The 16,046-nt window shown below is 59.4% G+C and overlaps 2 protein-coding genes across 2 annotated transcripts; both read left to right on the forward strand.

Moving 5' to 3' along the window:
- Positions 1-591: 591 nt before the first annotated feature.
- On the forward strand, positions 592-8,190 carry LDBPK_261950 (mitotubule-associated protein Gb4, putative; the record flags this gene model as incomplete). Its single annotated transcript, XM_003861732.1, has 1 exon — positions 592-8,190. One exon carries the CDS (start codon positions 592-594, stop codon positions 8,188-8,190), a length of 7,599 nt encoding a protein of 2,532 aa, XP_003861780.1.
- A 1,999-nt stretch (positions 8,191-10,189) lies between these two features.
- LDBPK_261960 (hypothetical protein, conserved) lies at positions 10,190-12,601 on the forward strand (the record flags this gene model as incomplete). The annotated part of the gene is made up of 1 exon (XM_003861733.1): positions 10,190-12,601. One exon carries the CDS (start codon positions 10,190-10,192, stop codon positions 12,599-12,601), a length of 2,412 nt encoding a protein of 803 aa, XP_003861781.1.
- Between the last annotated feature and the right edge of the window lie 3,445 nt (positions 12,602-16,046).

The following is a 16,046-nucleotide window of genomic DNA, read 5'->3' on the forward strand; positions in this document are numbered from 1 at the left end:
GGGCTACTCAATAGAGAACAGCGCCAAGGCGAACCCGTACCCGTGCACAGCGTAGAAGTCCGTTTGCCGAGAGGTGATCATTTCACCTCCGTCTCTCTCTTTCAGTTTTACTTGATTTCATCTTTTTTTTTGTTTGCGCTGTAGGTTTGCATTTTTAGTGTTCAAGGTCCTCCTGGAGCTCGCCTTCGGTGTTGTCACCCTTCTCTTCCTCCCCTCCCACCTCCTCCTCCTGTTGCGCGCGTGTGAGTCTGTGCTATCATTTTTTGTTTCGCGCGTGCGTTTGATATCTCCTTATAGCATTTCCCACCTGTCGCCCTCCTGCTCCATCTTTTTTTTTTCGCGTGTGTGTGTGTTCCTTTCCCATACCTCATCTCCTCCTCCTCCTACCCCCTCCCCCTTACTCGTTCTGTTTGAAGAGATTGCTCGCGTGCCCTGCTACGGTTTGGCATCAGCGCACTTGGCTAGTGCGGTCTCTCGCCCTCCCTCCCTCTTCCCGGCTTTGGGGCACAGCGAATCTCCCCCCTTTCGTGTTTCTCTATTACGTGCCATTACATTGCGTCGACCAGCCGCAACGCCTTTCCTCCCACAACAATGACCGCAGTCAGTGTCAACGAAAATGAGCTGGTGCACCTCAGCGTGGGCGACTTTGTCGCCATCCTCACCCATCACATGAAGGATGGCAAGCTGCACTGGATCTTGGGCTCCGTCGAGACGCCACCGTACCTGCGCGATGTCGAGATCCGCCTGTGGGCGAAGCAGCGGTTCGAGTACTACGACGAGGGCGACACCCCGGCAGACCCGGAGACCGCGGCGCTGATGGATCGCATTGCCCAAGTGAAGGACGAACTCCGTAAGAGCATTGACCAGGCCGAGGACCTCACAGAGCAGCTGCGCGACCGCCGCGCTGCCATTATTCAGAAGATCGCCGAGGCTGACAGGTACGTGGCGGAGTCGAAGGCCGTCCGCGACGCTGCGCGCGACGACGTCGAGAGCATCTCCGATCGCAACTGGCAGGAGCTGAAGTCGTACCGTATTCCACCCAAGATGGTGTCAGTAATAATTCGCGCCGTGATGTTGCTGCTCTCGGAGGACGAGGCCCGCACGTGGCCGCATATGCAGCGAGTGCTGCGCGACTTTTACTTCAAGCGCCGCATTACAAGCTACGACCCCGTTACGCAGCTCTCCCCTGAGCGCCGTGACTACATTCTGCAGGAGTGCGTGAGCAAGAAGAGCTTTCGCTATGACCGCGCCATGCAGGGTAGCGTGGCGGTGGGCCCCATCTACTACTGGGTGCTGGCTCAGCTCGACAGCGGCGAGGCCCAGTCGCAGAAGGAAGACGTCGAGCAGGAGAAAATTGCACGCCAGAAAGAGCTGCGCGGTGTGCTGAAGCAAATTAGCGAGCAACAGGAGCGGATATCGGAATACCAGGAGCTCATGGATGACCTGGACGATCAGCTGCGCCTGTGCAACCAGCGCAACAGCGACGGCAGCTCCGTCGCCTCGCACTCGCGCCGCCGCATCTCGATCAGCGACCGCTATGCGGAGAGCTTCGCAGCTCGAGAGGGGAAGGAGTACCTTCGTCCAGCCTTCTACGCATGGAAGCCGACGGACCGCGTCATCATTGTGCTTCGCAAGAATATCGTCTGCAACTTCGGCGCCGTCACCTCGCAGGAGCAGGAGGAGGGCTACAACATGAGCGAGCCGCAGATCCGCATGCTGGATGAAGCCCTCATACGCTCTCAGCAGGCCCTGGAGACGATTTGCGGCGACAACGAGGGCGAGGACGATGCCCTCGAGGAGGACATGCTCAAGCAGAACGACAACGAGACCGACCACACGGTGCGCAAAGATGAGGACATTCTGGAAGAGCGCCAGCGCAACGCTGCTGAGGGCAAGCCCACGCCGATTCCGACGCCGCAGGCGAGCGACACGAACAAGGTCGGCATAGGCGCCGCCGAGGCGACGTCGAAGCTTCAGCGCACGTTTGAGGGAAAGAACTGGCACCGCATTCTCGACCGCAAGCGTGAGGCCATCGAGGCTGCTTTCACAGAGGACTCCTCAGAGTGCCTGAAAGTGCCGCCGTACTCGATCATGATCGAAAGCCTCATGGTCGGGAGCCTTATCGTCGACTTCTCGGCCCAGCACGACGGCCAGCGCTCCGACGCGGAGCTGCAGGAGCGTGTGAAGACTTTCGAGTTCCCGAAGGTCATGTCACTCTACGATGAGGAGGACGAGGAGGACGACGATGGCCCGGAGCATCAGATGAAGTTCGGCGGCGACCGCTGGGCCGACATGACCCCGGAGCACCATGACGAGATCGAGGCCGCTTTCCTGGCGGACACAAGCGCCGCGACTGGTGCGCTGCAGGACGAGATTGCCGTCCAAGACATTCGCGCTGACGCGGACGAAGGCCTCACGGTGGACTACTCGCTGCTGGACAAGGACCGTGACCCCGAGGAAGTGCAGGAGCAAGTGGACGCTTACGCATACCCTGCTGTGTGGGCTCTGTACCAGCGGCTCGCTGGGCTGGACGCGGCGGCGCCGATCCACCAGGTGCGCTTCCGCGGCGAGCGATGGGCGGACATCATGCCCGGGGCTGAAGAGGCGATCAGGCAGGCGTTTGCTGAGGACACCGCCGACGCGCTCGGCATTGCGCCGCAGCAGGTAATCCCCGACGAGATCCGCTACGAGAAGGGACTGACGGTTCCCTACACCGTGCTCGACTGCTCGCTGGATGGCGACGAGGTCGATGCCAAGGCGGAGGACTATCATTACCCCAACACGTGGGCGCTGTACGACCGCCTTGTGGCGGAGGCCGTCGGCGCGGCCTACCAGAAGAGCTTCGAGGGCGAGCACTGGGAGACGGTGCTGCACGCGGCGCGGCCAGAGGTGTCAGAAGCATTTTGCACAGACACGGCGAACGCCGTCAAGTCCGAGCCCGGCGACGTCGACCCTCGCTCGGTCGACACTGACCAGAACCGCCTGCTCGTCTCCTACAACGTTGGCGACTCGCAGCAGCGTGCCGATGAGGTGCGTGCGGACACCCAGGAGTACCCCTACCCAGAAGTGTGGGCGTTGTACCAGCTCGTCATCGCGGAGGAGGCCGAAGGCACGCGGAAGCTGTCCCAGACGTTCGACGGAGAGGCGTGGGACGCGATCAACGCGGAGATGCCGGAGCAGGTGCGCGAGGCCTTCACGGAGGATGTGTCTGTCGCCACTCGCGTCAATCCGGCATGCGTGACGATACGCGACATCAAGACGAGCAAGAAGGGCATGACCGTTGAGTATGGTATTGTTCGTGAAGAGGGTCAGTCCGCGTACGCGACGCGCAAGGCAGCGAAGAACTTCGACTACCCGGTTACATGGAGCCTGTACGAGGCGAACAAGAAGAGCGCGCCGGGGCACGCCCTCAGCGGGTTTGGCGAGGGCGAGTCTGCCATCTTCGAGCGCCGCTTCGAGGGCGATGACTGGGACATCGTTGTCGAGGGCTGTCGTGAGGAGCTCAGTGACGCCTTCCGCGCGGATACGGCGCGTGTGCTGGGTGTGCCGAAGCAGAGCGTGCGCATCATCAGCATAGAGATAGGCAGCCCGAACGTCAAGTACCAGCTCGTAGACCCGCCGTGTGAGGACAGAGAGATCGAGCGGCGCATGGAGGAGGACGAGTTACCTGAGGTGATGGATCTGTACCGTCGCTGCACACGCGCTGAGGCCGAGGGTGCGACACCGGCGCTGCAGGACCTTGAGGCGATGCCGCCGAAGGTGTTCGACGGAGACGAGTGGGGCTTTGTAATGGCGAACCAGCGCGCGGAGCTGGAGAAGGCGTTCGTGAAGGACACGGCCGACGCCCTTGGTGTGAGCGATGACCAGGTGAGGGTGAAGGAGATGAAGGTGGGTCCGTACGCGCTGCGGGTGCAGTACAGCGTGCGCGACTGCCCATCCGACGAAGCGGCGGCGCAGGCGACCGTGGAGGACTACGCTTACCCATCCATGTGGGAGATCTACCCGGACGAGGAGGATCTGGGCAACTGCCAGAAGACGTTCGACGGCACAGGCTGGGAGGCAATCGTTGCCTCCCGCGAGGATGACGTGAGGGCGGCCTTCGCGAAGGACGTGGCTGAAGCCCTCAAAGCGGGCGAGCAGAGTGTTGTGGTCAAGTCCGTCCACGCCAACGCTGAGGGCCTCGAGGTGCGCTACAACGTGACGAGCGAGGCGTGCGATAGCGAGCAGATTATGGAGATGCAGCAGGAGTACGGCTACCCGAACACGTGGGCGCTCTATGAGGAAGACGAAGGCAACTGGGTGACAACGTCGCACCAGCTTGGCTTCGAGGGCGAGGACTGGGTGTACGTCGTGCAGGACAAGATGCCAGAGCTGCAAGAGGCGTTTGTCAGTTGCACCGCCGAACTATTTCATCTGCGTCCGGAGCACATTACGAATACCAAGTACACATTGGGCAGCCTCATCGTGGACTTTGAGCTCACACACCCGGCGAGGATGAGCGAGGAGGAGATCAGGAGGCAGCTCGTCACGTGCCCGTACGAGCCGGTCTGGGAACTCTACGGTTACCACCCCTGGGTCCCGACGGAGGTCACGGAGACGACGCACAATATCTGCTTCGAGGGGCCGGGCTGGGCGACCGTGCTGGAGTCACAGCGCGAGGAGCTAGAGGAGTGCTTCAAGCAGGGCACGGCGGCGGCGCTCGAGGTCGAGCCGTCTGACGTGCGCATCGACTCGGCCGACTGCGCCGAGGAGTGCCTGTTCATCCGCACAACCGTCACCCACCACATCTTCCAGGACAACGAGCTCCTGCAGGAGCAGCTTACCCGCTACCCATACGAGGAGGTCTGGAAACTCTACGCCGAGGACCCGAACCAGAGCTGGACTCTCACCTCGCACCAGGTCGGGTTTGACGGCGATGACTGGATGTACATTGTGTCTGCCAAGAAAGAGGCGCTGGAAAAGGCCTTCCGCACGTGCACTGGTGAATCCCTAGACCTGACGGACGAGCACATTACGAACATCGTCTTTGAGGCCAACGAGGCGGCGCTGCTGACCACCTTCGAGGTGAAGCACCCGAAGGAGCAGTCGGAGAAGGAGGTGAACCGGCGACTCGCCGAGTGCGACTATATGCGGGTGTGGGAGCTGTACATTGATCACCCGTACAACCCGGAGGAGAACGAGGTGACATCGCATGAGATCGGCTTCGAGGGCGATGAGTGGAACAAGGTAATTGCGACACAGCTGAAGCAGCTCGAGGAGGCCATCATGCTCGACACGTCCGAGGCTCTCGAGGTGACGCCGAACGACATCACGTCGATCACGACTAGCTTCGAGAACGGAAACCTACTAATCGTGCGCCTCAACATCCAGCACCCGGTGCTACAGGACGAGGAGCTGATCAAAGAGCAGCTGAGCCGCTACCCGTACGAGCGTGTGTGGGCACTTTACGAGGATGCGCCTATCACTCCTCTTAGCGAGGAAGACGCGGTCAGATTTAACGGTACCGGCGAGGGCGAGTCTGCCATCTTCGAGCGCCGCTTCGAGGGCGATGACTGGGACATCGTTGTCGAAGGCTGCCCTGAGGAGCTCAGTGACGCCTTCCGCGCGGAGGCGGCGCGTGTGCTGGGTGTGCCGAAGCAGAGCGTGCGCATCATCAGCACAGAGATAGGCAGCCTGATCGTCAAGTACCAGATCGTAGACCCGCCGTGTGAGGACAGAGAGATCGAGCGGCGCATGGAGGAGGACGAGTTACCTGAGGTGTTGAATCTGTACCGTCGTCGCATACGCGCTGAGGACGAGGGTGCGACCACGACGAGCCGCGTAAAGCCCGAGGGGAAGAAGATAACGACCCTGGAGGACTGCGGGTTTGAGGGTGAGGACTGGGACTACGTGTGGTCGATCAAGCAGGAGGCGATGCGCACGGCCTTTGCAAAGGGTGTCGCGGACGCGCTGGGAATCAAGCCGACGGACATCCAGAACATCAACATGGAGAAGTCGGCGGACGGCATCGTGCTCGGTGCGAACGTGACGCACCCGCTGACGCAAGACTACCAGATGATCCGGCAGACGCTGAAGAACCACCCGTTCGAGGAGTTGTGGGCGCTATACGAGACGCGGCCATACAACCCAGCTGAGTCCGTGACCACGGAGCACCTCATCTACTTCGAGGGCGAGGAATGGGACGCTGTGATGGCGGGCAAACGCGAGGAGGTGGTGGAGGCGATCCGTAAGGATACAGCGAGTGCGCTGGAGCTGCCGGCGGACGACGTAGTGAGCGTGTGTACGAAGGTGGAGCCGACTGGACTGGCCGCTACGGTCGTCGTGAGTCACTCGCCGCTGCAGGACGATGAACTGATTTACGAGGAGCTGACCAAGTACGACTACGAGCGCGTGTGGGCGCTGTACTGCCCTGAGAGTGGGCCACTGCATGGCACGAAGCACTTCGACGGCTTGAACTGGGCGGACGTAATCGGGAGCGACAAGGATGGTGTGATGCAGGCGTTTCGCGACGATACGGCCGCTGCCGTTAGCATGCGTCCGGACGATGTGGATGTGGACGACATCCGTACGACAGGCTTGGGCATGGATGTGGACTACACGGTGAACCTCGCCAACACGAGCGGGGAGGACATTGAGCATACGCTGCGGACGTACCCGTACCCGAACGTTTGGGGCCACTACCGTGTCGAAGATGAGATAACGACGCAGCAGAACTGCGGGTTCAAGGGTGAGGACTGGGACTACGTGTGGTCGATCAAGCAGGAGGCGATGCGCAAGGCCTTTGCAAAGGGTGTCGCGGACGCGCTGGGGATCAAGCCGACGGACATCCAGAACATCAACATGGAGAAGTCGGCGGACGGCATCGTGCTCGGTGCGAACGTGACGCACCCGCTGACGCAAGACTACCAGATGATCCGGCAGACGCTGAAGAACCACCCGTTCGAGGAGTTGTGGGCGCTGTACGAGACGCGGCCATGCGGCCAGGGCGATCTGAAGAGCGCCCTTGGCGGAACAGGCGACCGCGAGTCTGGCCGGCTGCAGCGTCTCTTCGAAGGCGATGACTGGGACCTCGTACTGGAGGGCTGCCCAGAGGACGCTACGGACGCCTTCCGAAAGGGTGTGGCGGACTCCGTGCACGTGTCGAAGTCGGACGTCGTTGTAATGGCGTGGCACCTGGGCAGCCTTATCATGAGTTACAAGGTGCGCAACTGCGACATGGAGGATGCCGAGATCAACGATAGGGTCCGTGCACACGAATTCCCGGAGCTGATGGCGTTGTACCGTGCGCGCGTGCGCCACGGCCAAAAGGGCGAGGGCGGTGCCACAGAGGGCAGCCCAATGCGTAAGGAGAAAGTGATTACTGTCGACATAGTTGACGAGGCTGAGGTGCCGGAGGGGTACACGCGTGTCGCGCTGAGTGTCAGCTTCGAAGGGGAGCTCTGGGAGAAGATTGTAAAGACGCGGACGCAGGAGTTGGCGGATGCTTTCCGCGCTGACACTGCCAAGTCCATTGGCGCTGCTCTGGGGGATATCCACATTCGCGAGTGCTTTGTGAGCAAGGTGCTTCTGTTGGTGCACTTCAGCGCCCGCTATGAGGCGACGGTATCCGAGGCTGAGCTGCGCAAGAAGATTGATGAACACTCCTACGACAATGTCTGGGCCCTCTACGACGAGATGGAGGATGCTCTCGCAGCCGACATGTCGGAGGTCATGGTCAAGCACTTCGTCGGCGTTCACTGGGACTTTGCGATGGAGGCGTGCCCGACGCTTGTCGAGGAGGCCTTCAAGGAAGACACCGCCAATGTGCTGCGCACTCATGCCTCGAAGGTGCTCGTTGAGGACATCGCTCTGGGCAGCCTCATCGTGCGCTTCCGCGTGCAAGGGCTGACGATCTCGGAGGCGGAAGCGATGCAGATGACGGGCAACTACGCCTACCCGAAGGTGTGGGCTCTGTACATGTCCTGTGAGGAGGCGAACGGCCGTGCTTCATTGAAAAGCCACAAAAATGGAAGCGGAGGTGGCTTGTCGCGCCGACGGGCTGAGCAGCTTGTAGCGGAGGAGGGCGTGGAGTCTCAGGACACCGTGACATATCTGCGCAAGGCCCTTGCCGATGCTCGCCGCGAGCGTGACATGTACATGGAGCAGGTGGAACAAGCCGAGGAGGCGCAGCGCGCTAGTCAGAATAGTTAATAGCCCCCTCTCGCAGTACACGACACCACATGAGATGCATCACGTGCATGTCTTTCCTCTGCTTGGTTGAAAAGTGTTCGGCTGGTCTCGGGCGGTGGGAAACCCGAGCGGATGTATGTGCTCTAGCGGTATTTTTTTCTGTTTCTCTTTTTGCAAGACTTGTGGCGTCTTGTGTTTTGTGCGTTTCGCGCTGTGCCTCATGCGGACGGCACACGGGTACTCCCTCCCTTCTCCCTGCCGCCAGCGCCTGGACTTGCGGCCGACTTCTTCTTTTGTTGCGTTGTCTTTTAATTTTCGTAGCAACACCCCAAATACCCCATATAGGCATACGTGTCTCTCCACACACTTACCACAGCTGTGTAACCGCATCTTCTACAGTCTGTTGCCCTTCCACCTCCACCCCCTCCCTTCTCTGCTTCCGTGCGCAGAAGAGACGACAGGGCGAGGGACGCAGATGAGGCGGTGCGCACGTGGGAGTGTATCTGACCTTGTCTCGTAGAGGGGAGCCACAGCAGCCATATTAGCGTGTCTCGGCCGCTTTCCCCCTTTTTTCTTTTTGCTTCGTTGCTTTTTTTTCTTCCGACGAGAATTTTGCGTGCGCTGCCTCTTCGTTTCATTGAAGTCACCCCTCCTCCCCCCGTACGCGCTGCTGTAGCAGCCGCAGTGGCCGCAGCTGCGAGTGGGGCGAGGTGCGTGGCTCCTCATCCCTCCTGTGTATGTGTGTGTTTCTCTTGACATTGGCGCGTATGTTAGAGCGCACGCTTCGCATGCTTTCGTTTTTTGATTTGTACAGCACATGCTCCCGTGTCGCTGTTGTGTGTGTGTTGTGTGTTGTGTGTTGGTGTCGGTGCCGTACTTGCCTCCCTCCACCCATTTCTCGCTCCTGTTCTGATTTTTTGCTTCCCGCATCCCTTCGCTCCGAATCGCTCACTAACTTGCGTTTCCAAGAATGAGGCGAGGTAGACACACGCTGCGCGAAACGGAGAGGCGGGGGTGTGGAGGCTTCTTGCTCACGATGGGTGATGACATGCGTGACTTTCCACGTCTTCTGCATACAGAAGCGATTCTTGTCCACCTCTCGAACGAAAGCAAAGGAAGCAACGGCGGGCCACTCTCCCCCTACATCCTCCACCCCACTCAGCCGTCTAGAACACACGGGCCGAGCTGTACAGGGGACCTGCGGTACGCGAAACAGACCTGTATGTAAGTTGAGAGAGGGCGGATCGAGGCTGTCCTATCTTTGGTATGTCTAGTCTTTCCGTCTATTACGTCTGTATATCTCGGCGTGCCGTGTAGTCATTGTGAGATCGAGCTCACCTCGAGCGCTGGCTTTCATGCCTGTCTAATCAAGCGGAGGCTTCTTAAACCCCCTCCACGGCATCCTGCACTCGTGTGTCGCGCACGATTGCTGTGCGACGCGGTGCAGTAGTACCCTCTTTCCCCCTCTTTTCCCTTTTTTTCGTTCCTCTTCCGCTGCCACCGATCCCGTCCATGCGTCTCTCTCTCTCTACCAACTCCCCTCTTTCTTTCACCACCACCGCCACTGCCACGACCATCATCCATCTCTAACCGCTCGCCGTGTTGACTGCATCACTTCGCACGGCTGCCCACGCAGGTGTACCCACATTCGTGTCTGTTCGTTTTTTTTTACGTGTGTGCTTGTGTTTGTGCGTGCCTCTCGGTTCTCCTCCTCCTCCCACAGCGGTATAACGGCCCCCCTCCCCCTCTCGGTCTCCTGTGGCGCACATCTCCTCCGGACGTCAAATCACCTACACACGATTGGTTTTTGTTACGGGGGAGCTCCCGCCTTCGTATTTTGCTTCCGCCCCTCACACAAGCGAACGCTCCGCTGGCTGAATTGTCTGCGGCCATTTGCCATCACCGTCATCGCCGAACTCCCCCGTTTGAAGAGAGAGGAAGGAAAGCACGAGATACCGACATATCCACCCCGCACCCCACAAAACCCGCACGTGACGCACGACCTGATCGTACAAAAAAAATGTCTGACATCTCATTTAGTGAGATAAGCCTTCATGAGGCGCCTCCCACAGCGGAGGCGACCCCGTCCAGCGCCGTGGTGCTGGGCGGCCGCACCGACCTGCACGTTGGCGACTTTGTTGGCTTTCAGCGCATCTCGCCAAGCAAGGAGTGGAAGCTGTCCCTCGGCAAGGTGATCGCCTTACCGACGACGCTCACCGTCAAGGTCGCCCACTTCGACGCGGTTAATGAGACCACGGTGACGCAGGACCCCATCTCCGAGCAGATGGTTCGCCAGAAGGCTGCGGAGAAAGGTAAGATGGACATTTGGCACAACCGCGAGGCACTGCGGGAGAACCTCGCACAGGAGTCCGCAAAGGAGAAGGCCGCGACGCAGCGCCTCCTCGCCGCGCGCGACCAGACAGTGACGCGTCAGATGGCCACCGGCGATAAAGTGACGGTGTCGCTGGAGAATCTTGACAATGCCCGTCGCGGTCTCCGCGAAGTCCCGGTGAAGGAGTGGAGTTTGCTGCGCAAATCTTGCCTCCCATCCGCCGAGATTATCGGCGTGATGCGTTCCGTCATGCTCATCCTCTACGAAGACAGCGTCACTAAGTGGGAGGGCATCCAGGAGGTGATGCACCGCGAGGATTTTATGGAGCGCATATTGAGCTGGGACTGCACTGCCACCCCCATGTCGCTGTCGCGCCGTAAGAGGATTGTTGCGTTGTGCGCCGGCAAGGATGTGGAGGGCGCTCCTTCAAAGAAGCGCCGTCGCTCAGGCGCCCGCTCGCGGTCCCCGTCCTGCCCGCTCGTAGTCGCGGCGAAGAGCTCGAACTCGAGCAACGTTGCCATACTCGACAAGAGCGTTCGCGCCTGGATCAACGCGCAGCTCAGCTGCTCTGAGGCTTCTCGCGAGCAGGAGATGGTGATCAACAGCTGCTTCGCCGAGCAGCAGGAGCAGCGCGCGCTGCTGCGCGAGATCAACGACATGCGCGTGGGCATTTCCTTCATAGAGGTGCAGATGCTGGAGATGAAGAATGCCATTCTCGGCATTGATGACGCGCCGAAGCCGATCATGCCGCTCGACGCGTACCCGACCGACACTGTCTTCTACAAGCGCTCCTATCCGGACGCGGACAGCCGCTTTGTGCAGGAGATCATTCTGCGCGAGGCCGTCATTCACAACTTCGGCCACATAGCCGAGGAGGATGCGGAGGGCTACGTCCGCCTGAACCCCACCCAGGTGGAGCTCCTGCGCGATGCCGTCGTCAGCGCCAACGTGCGCCACGACGCGGAGGAGATGGAGGAGCTGCTGGCCCGAAAGGAGCGCGAAGAGCAGGAGATGGCCGAGCTCAGGAGCCGCGTCAACCAGCTGCGCAATAAAGTGTCGCTCACAGCGGAAGAGGAGGAGGAGCTGGCGCAGCTGGAGAAGCTTCTTGCCGATGCCGAGCGCCGCCACCACGCAACACTGTCCCGCATTGCTGACCTGTACGCCTGCGGCCGCGGCGCACGCGAGATCACGCTGGCCATTAAGCGTCCCGAGTTCTGCTACACCCGTCTGCACTGCAGGATGTCCGGTGACTGGGAGACGATCCTCAGCGACCCGGAGCGCTACGGCGAGATGATTGCCGCCTTCTGCGACGATGTGTCAACCTTGCTAAACATCCCTGCCAGCTACGTGCTTGACATCGATGCCTGCTGCGGCTCTCTGCTGATCGACTTCACCGTGAAGCACAGCGGCGACCTCGACGATGAGCAGCTTCAGGATCTTGTCAACAACGGCTGCTTTTCCGCCCTCTGTATGTTCTACGAGAAGGTTACGTTCAAGAAGACGTCGCCTCTCAACACGAGCCAACAGCAGCTGGCGTACGATCTGGAGCAGCGCTTCAATGGTCCGGCGCCGATCTCCGGCATGGGCATAAAGCAGATTCTGGCAGACTACTACAACGCCGACGGCACGCTTGACGAGGAGTTCAGTGACGAGGTGAAAGCGCACATGGACTACCGCAAGGCATTCATCACGATTCCGCCTCTCCGAGAGGACTACGACGACGTGGCTGTGCGCGGCCCCTTTGAGCAGCACGCCGAGGATGAAGGCGAGACGCTGAGCGCGGCGGTGCCGATGAGCATCATGGCGTCGTCGGTGGGGGGCAACCGGTACAAGGAGGAGGATGAGTCTGCCGGCGCGACACAGATGAGTATAGGTCTTACTGACACGGGGAACGCTGCACACGATATGACGGAGTCGGCGCCAGCGACGGAGGTGTACGGCCGCAGCATAAATGGGACCGACAATGCACAGCCTGCTGTAGATGCCGCCGCTCCTGCCGCTCCTACCGTTTCTGCCCCCGCTGAGGTGAGGCGGCCCGGGGCCCCCAGCTCGGACGCGGGCAGCTTTTCCAAGTCGTCCGAAATGTCTAGGATGGATTAGTTGTGAACCAAGCTCGGCTCTGCTGCCGCCGCAGCTGAAGCTGAGGTGTGGGCTGTTTCGTGCGGGGCTGCCGAGAATGGGGTGGCGCCTGCCTACTCCAGCACCAAGGCATCTTCTGCCGTAACCTTGTCTACGTCGTCGTCCGCGTCAGGGAAGTTTTTCAAAGTGGCTACGATGAGAGCCACACCGTAGGAAAACGTTTCGGGCGAACTCTAGCCATCGCACGGAGACCTAAGAAAGGAAAGCAAGAAACAGCAGCGCTCGAGAGACTACAGTAGTGCGGACGGCCATCGGCTGTACGAGTGACCAGTGTGCGCGAAGGAAAGCCAGTTTTGATGCCTCATGGCGGATTCGCTTTTCCGTGTGATTGGTTGTGCCTGTTTCGAGGGATGATCTGCGTGTTTATGACGGCTTGTCTGTCTCTGCCCATGCGCGCCGTCGTCTCTCTCTCTCTATCTGTCTGCCTGTATTGGTGTGCATGCGCATGCGTGTGCGTGTCGTCGTTTTCGTTGTCTTGTATGTTTTTTTTCTTTTTGGTAGTTTCTCCCTCTCTCCTGTATCGGTGATTTCACTTCTCTCGTCTCTTTAGCCCTTTTTCGTTTCATCGATGCCTCGCGTGAGCCTTCTTCGCTCTCCTTTTCTTTTTGTTTGTTGTTTGCCCATCTCCTACGGTCGGTGCTGTGTCTGGTGTCTTCTCCTCCCCTCCTGCTTGTGGCGAACCCACCCCACGCGCCACAGGAAAGAGAGAGGGACACACACACACACACACACACACACACAGCACCGCTGAACGACTGACGGAGCCCTGTATTAGCACATTTTGGACTCCCTTTCTTGCCGCTTTCCTCTCCTCCACATGCACCTGTCTTTTGTGTGCTTTTCTTTCTTGTTTCCCGGACTTTAGAGGGCAACTTTCACTTTGTCGATGAGAGCACACCGACACTCGTGGCCGTCGTCGTCCGTCTTTTGGTGGTGTTGCCGTCGTGACGGTCATGGCTAGGCCCCTCTTTCGCCTCTTCCCTCCCTACACGTCTCCTTCTACCTGTGCCCGTGTACGTGCCTGTGTGCGAAACCACGTTTCTATTTTGATTGTTGCTCAAGTGGCGTCCCCCCTCTGATAATGCTGGCCATCTCACCGTGCTATCGAGGCCCAGCGCACGCTCTGTGGGGGAGGCCAAGAGACTGCAGCCTGCCCTCGGGTATTGGTTACGGACTCTTGGTGCCGGCGGACAGGTCTGGACTGGCGCTGCGCCAAAGAGAACTGCGACCATGATCGAGTTTGTGCCATCTCACTCCGAGCTGTGCCGACAATCCAACAGATGTACGTGTCCACGTAGCGATATGATCTTGCAAGCAATGCTCTGATGGCGCACACCTCACCCGCGCAGCATGTAGCTTCCCCCATCGGATGCCCATCGCTACCCCTCTATCCCCCCGCTCAGATCGACAAGCTATGAATTCTTTGTGCGCAGGTACACGTCTATCCACTGGCCCCTTTCGCTTGGGCACGCCCGCGCTTGTCAGAGGCGTGCGGATGCAGGAGAGGGTGGTATGCCCCCCCCCCCCTCCTCCCCGCTTCCGCAGACTCATAGCAGCGTCCCGCCTGCCGCGGCACATGCGGGCAAGCCATCCCGACACGCCCCCGAGGCAACGAAGGAAATGACAGATGCAGGCGGCGAGCCTCCCCTTACGACAACACCACCGTCCTGGAACAGGCCCCGGGATGCAGAAGTGTGAGCACTGTGCGCAGAGGCTGCCATCCACAGCTGTAACGGTGTGCCACATCCGGCCACGGCATTCGGAGGGCAGAAGAGCGCGGACGATGGAAAAGGCGGGAAGCGATGCACACTGACCAATCTCATAGTGAGCGTGTGCGAGGCATGCGGCATCTCCTACATCCGACCAGTCAGCACTGATGGGGCACAGATGTGGGAAGCATGACTAGAGCTTCCCCGAGTAGCACCATCGAGTCCTCCAGACTCCAGCGCTGAGAGTCTCCACGTCATACTGCGACATGCCACGGCTTGAAGCAACAAAAAGAGAGACATGAAACACAGACAGGGTGTAAAGGGTCTCAGAGGGTCCTGGCGTGAGGCTGACCGACTTCCTCCCTGAGCTCATCCGGCATGCACCTGGACCACGCCCTGCTGTCTGCACGATGGGACACCACCGTCTCCGCCATCGAGCCGGACCCTGAAGGCGTCCCGCCTGGACCGCGGCATTCAGTTCACCCGGGTCTTTGTGTGGCGCCGATCATGCGGCACGCATCGGAAAAAGGAACGAGGAAGGACTACAGGAGTCCGTACGACACATGGCCCGATTCGAAGGCAGACGGTTCGTCCTAGACGACCCGGATGTAGCAGTAGGGGAGCGCCGGCAGATGAGCTGTGGCTGTATGCGTCTATTAACTGGCGAGCTCGTGGGAGAATGACACGCTCGAGGAAACACAGATATTTAAACGTGTATGTATATATCGAGTAGCATCCCGTTCCCACCTTTTGCCCGCCGTTTCGCAATGAGTTGAAAGAGATTGCCATCCTCATCACCAGAATGCCTCCCCCCTCCCTCTCTCTCGCTCGCTGTTGTACTACGCGTTGTTTGTCTGCTGTTCTTTTTCTGTGTGTGTGCGTGGGTGGGTGGGTGCCTGTCACCTCTCTCTACATTGTTCGCCGTACATCCGAGTCTGCGCATGCGTGCTGTATGATGAGGCGCAGGCCATGTTTTCACTACATTGTCGTCCTCGTCCCTCCCCTTCCATTCTCTCTCTAAGTCCGTCTGTAGGAGGGAATGCCTTTGTGTTGGCGCGCAGCAACAGCGTGGACACAGCCCACAGGGTGTGATGGCAGGGGCCGCGGGCGATAGTAACATTTTCTGTTGATGTTCTTCCTTGCGGTACATGAAAGGCGTATTTACTTATATAGGTGCGTGTGTGTGTGTCTTTCTTTGTTTCTCTTCCTGTGTGTGCGTTTCCATTCCTGTACCACCGGTCACTAAGACCTCCCCTCCCCTCTCTTCTCTTTTCAGTGTGTGTGTGTGGTGTTGCTGGTGGGGGGAGGCGACTTTTTCTGTCGCCATCTCTCTCTATTATTTATTTTCTTATGCCTGTCTCTCTTTCTCTGTGCGTGCGTGTGCGTGTGTATGTGTATGTGCGTCTCTTTCTCTCTAAACTTCCTGCACCCCTCATTTTTCAACCTTCACTGGCTCCACGTGCCGAACAGAAAGAAAAAAGAATTTATGGGCTGCCCGTGCTTCTCTTTCGCTCACCGTGCCGCCAACCGCGCGCGCCTCAGCAATAAGCGACCTCGACGCGACGCACTGGGAGGAGTTCGCGAGGGAAAGGGAGAGGAGAGAGAGCACAAGGACGCAAGTTCCCCTATTTGTTTGTGTGACCATCCTGGGCCCCTAACTCTCTCTCTTGCCCCCTCCCCTCGCAAGTGCCTGTCTT

The sequence above is a fragment of the Leishmania donovani genome, chromosome 26 (genome assembly GCF_000227135.1).
Source record: "Leishmania donovani BPK282A1 complete genome, chromosome 26".
Classification (NCBI taxonomy): domain Eukaryota; phylum Euglenozoa; class Kinetoplastea; order Trypanosomatida; family Trypanosomatidae; genus Leishmania; species Leishmania donovani.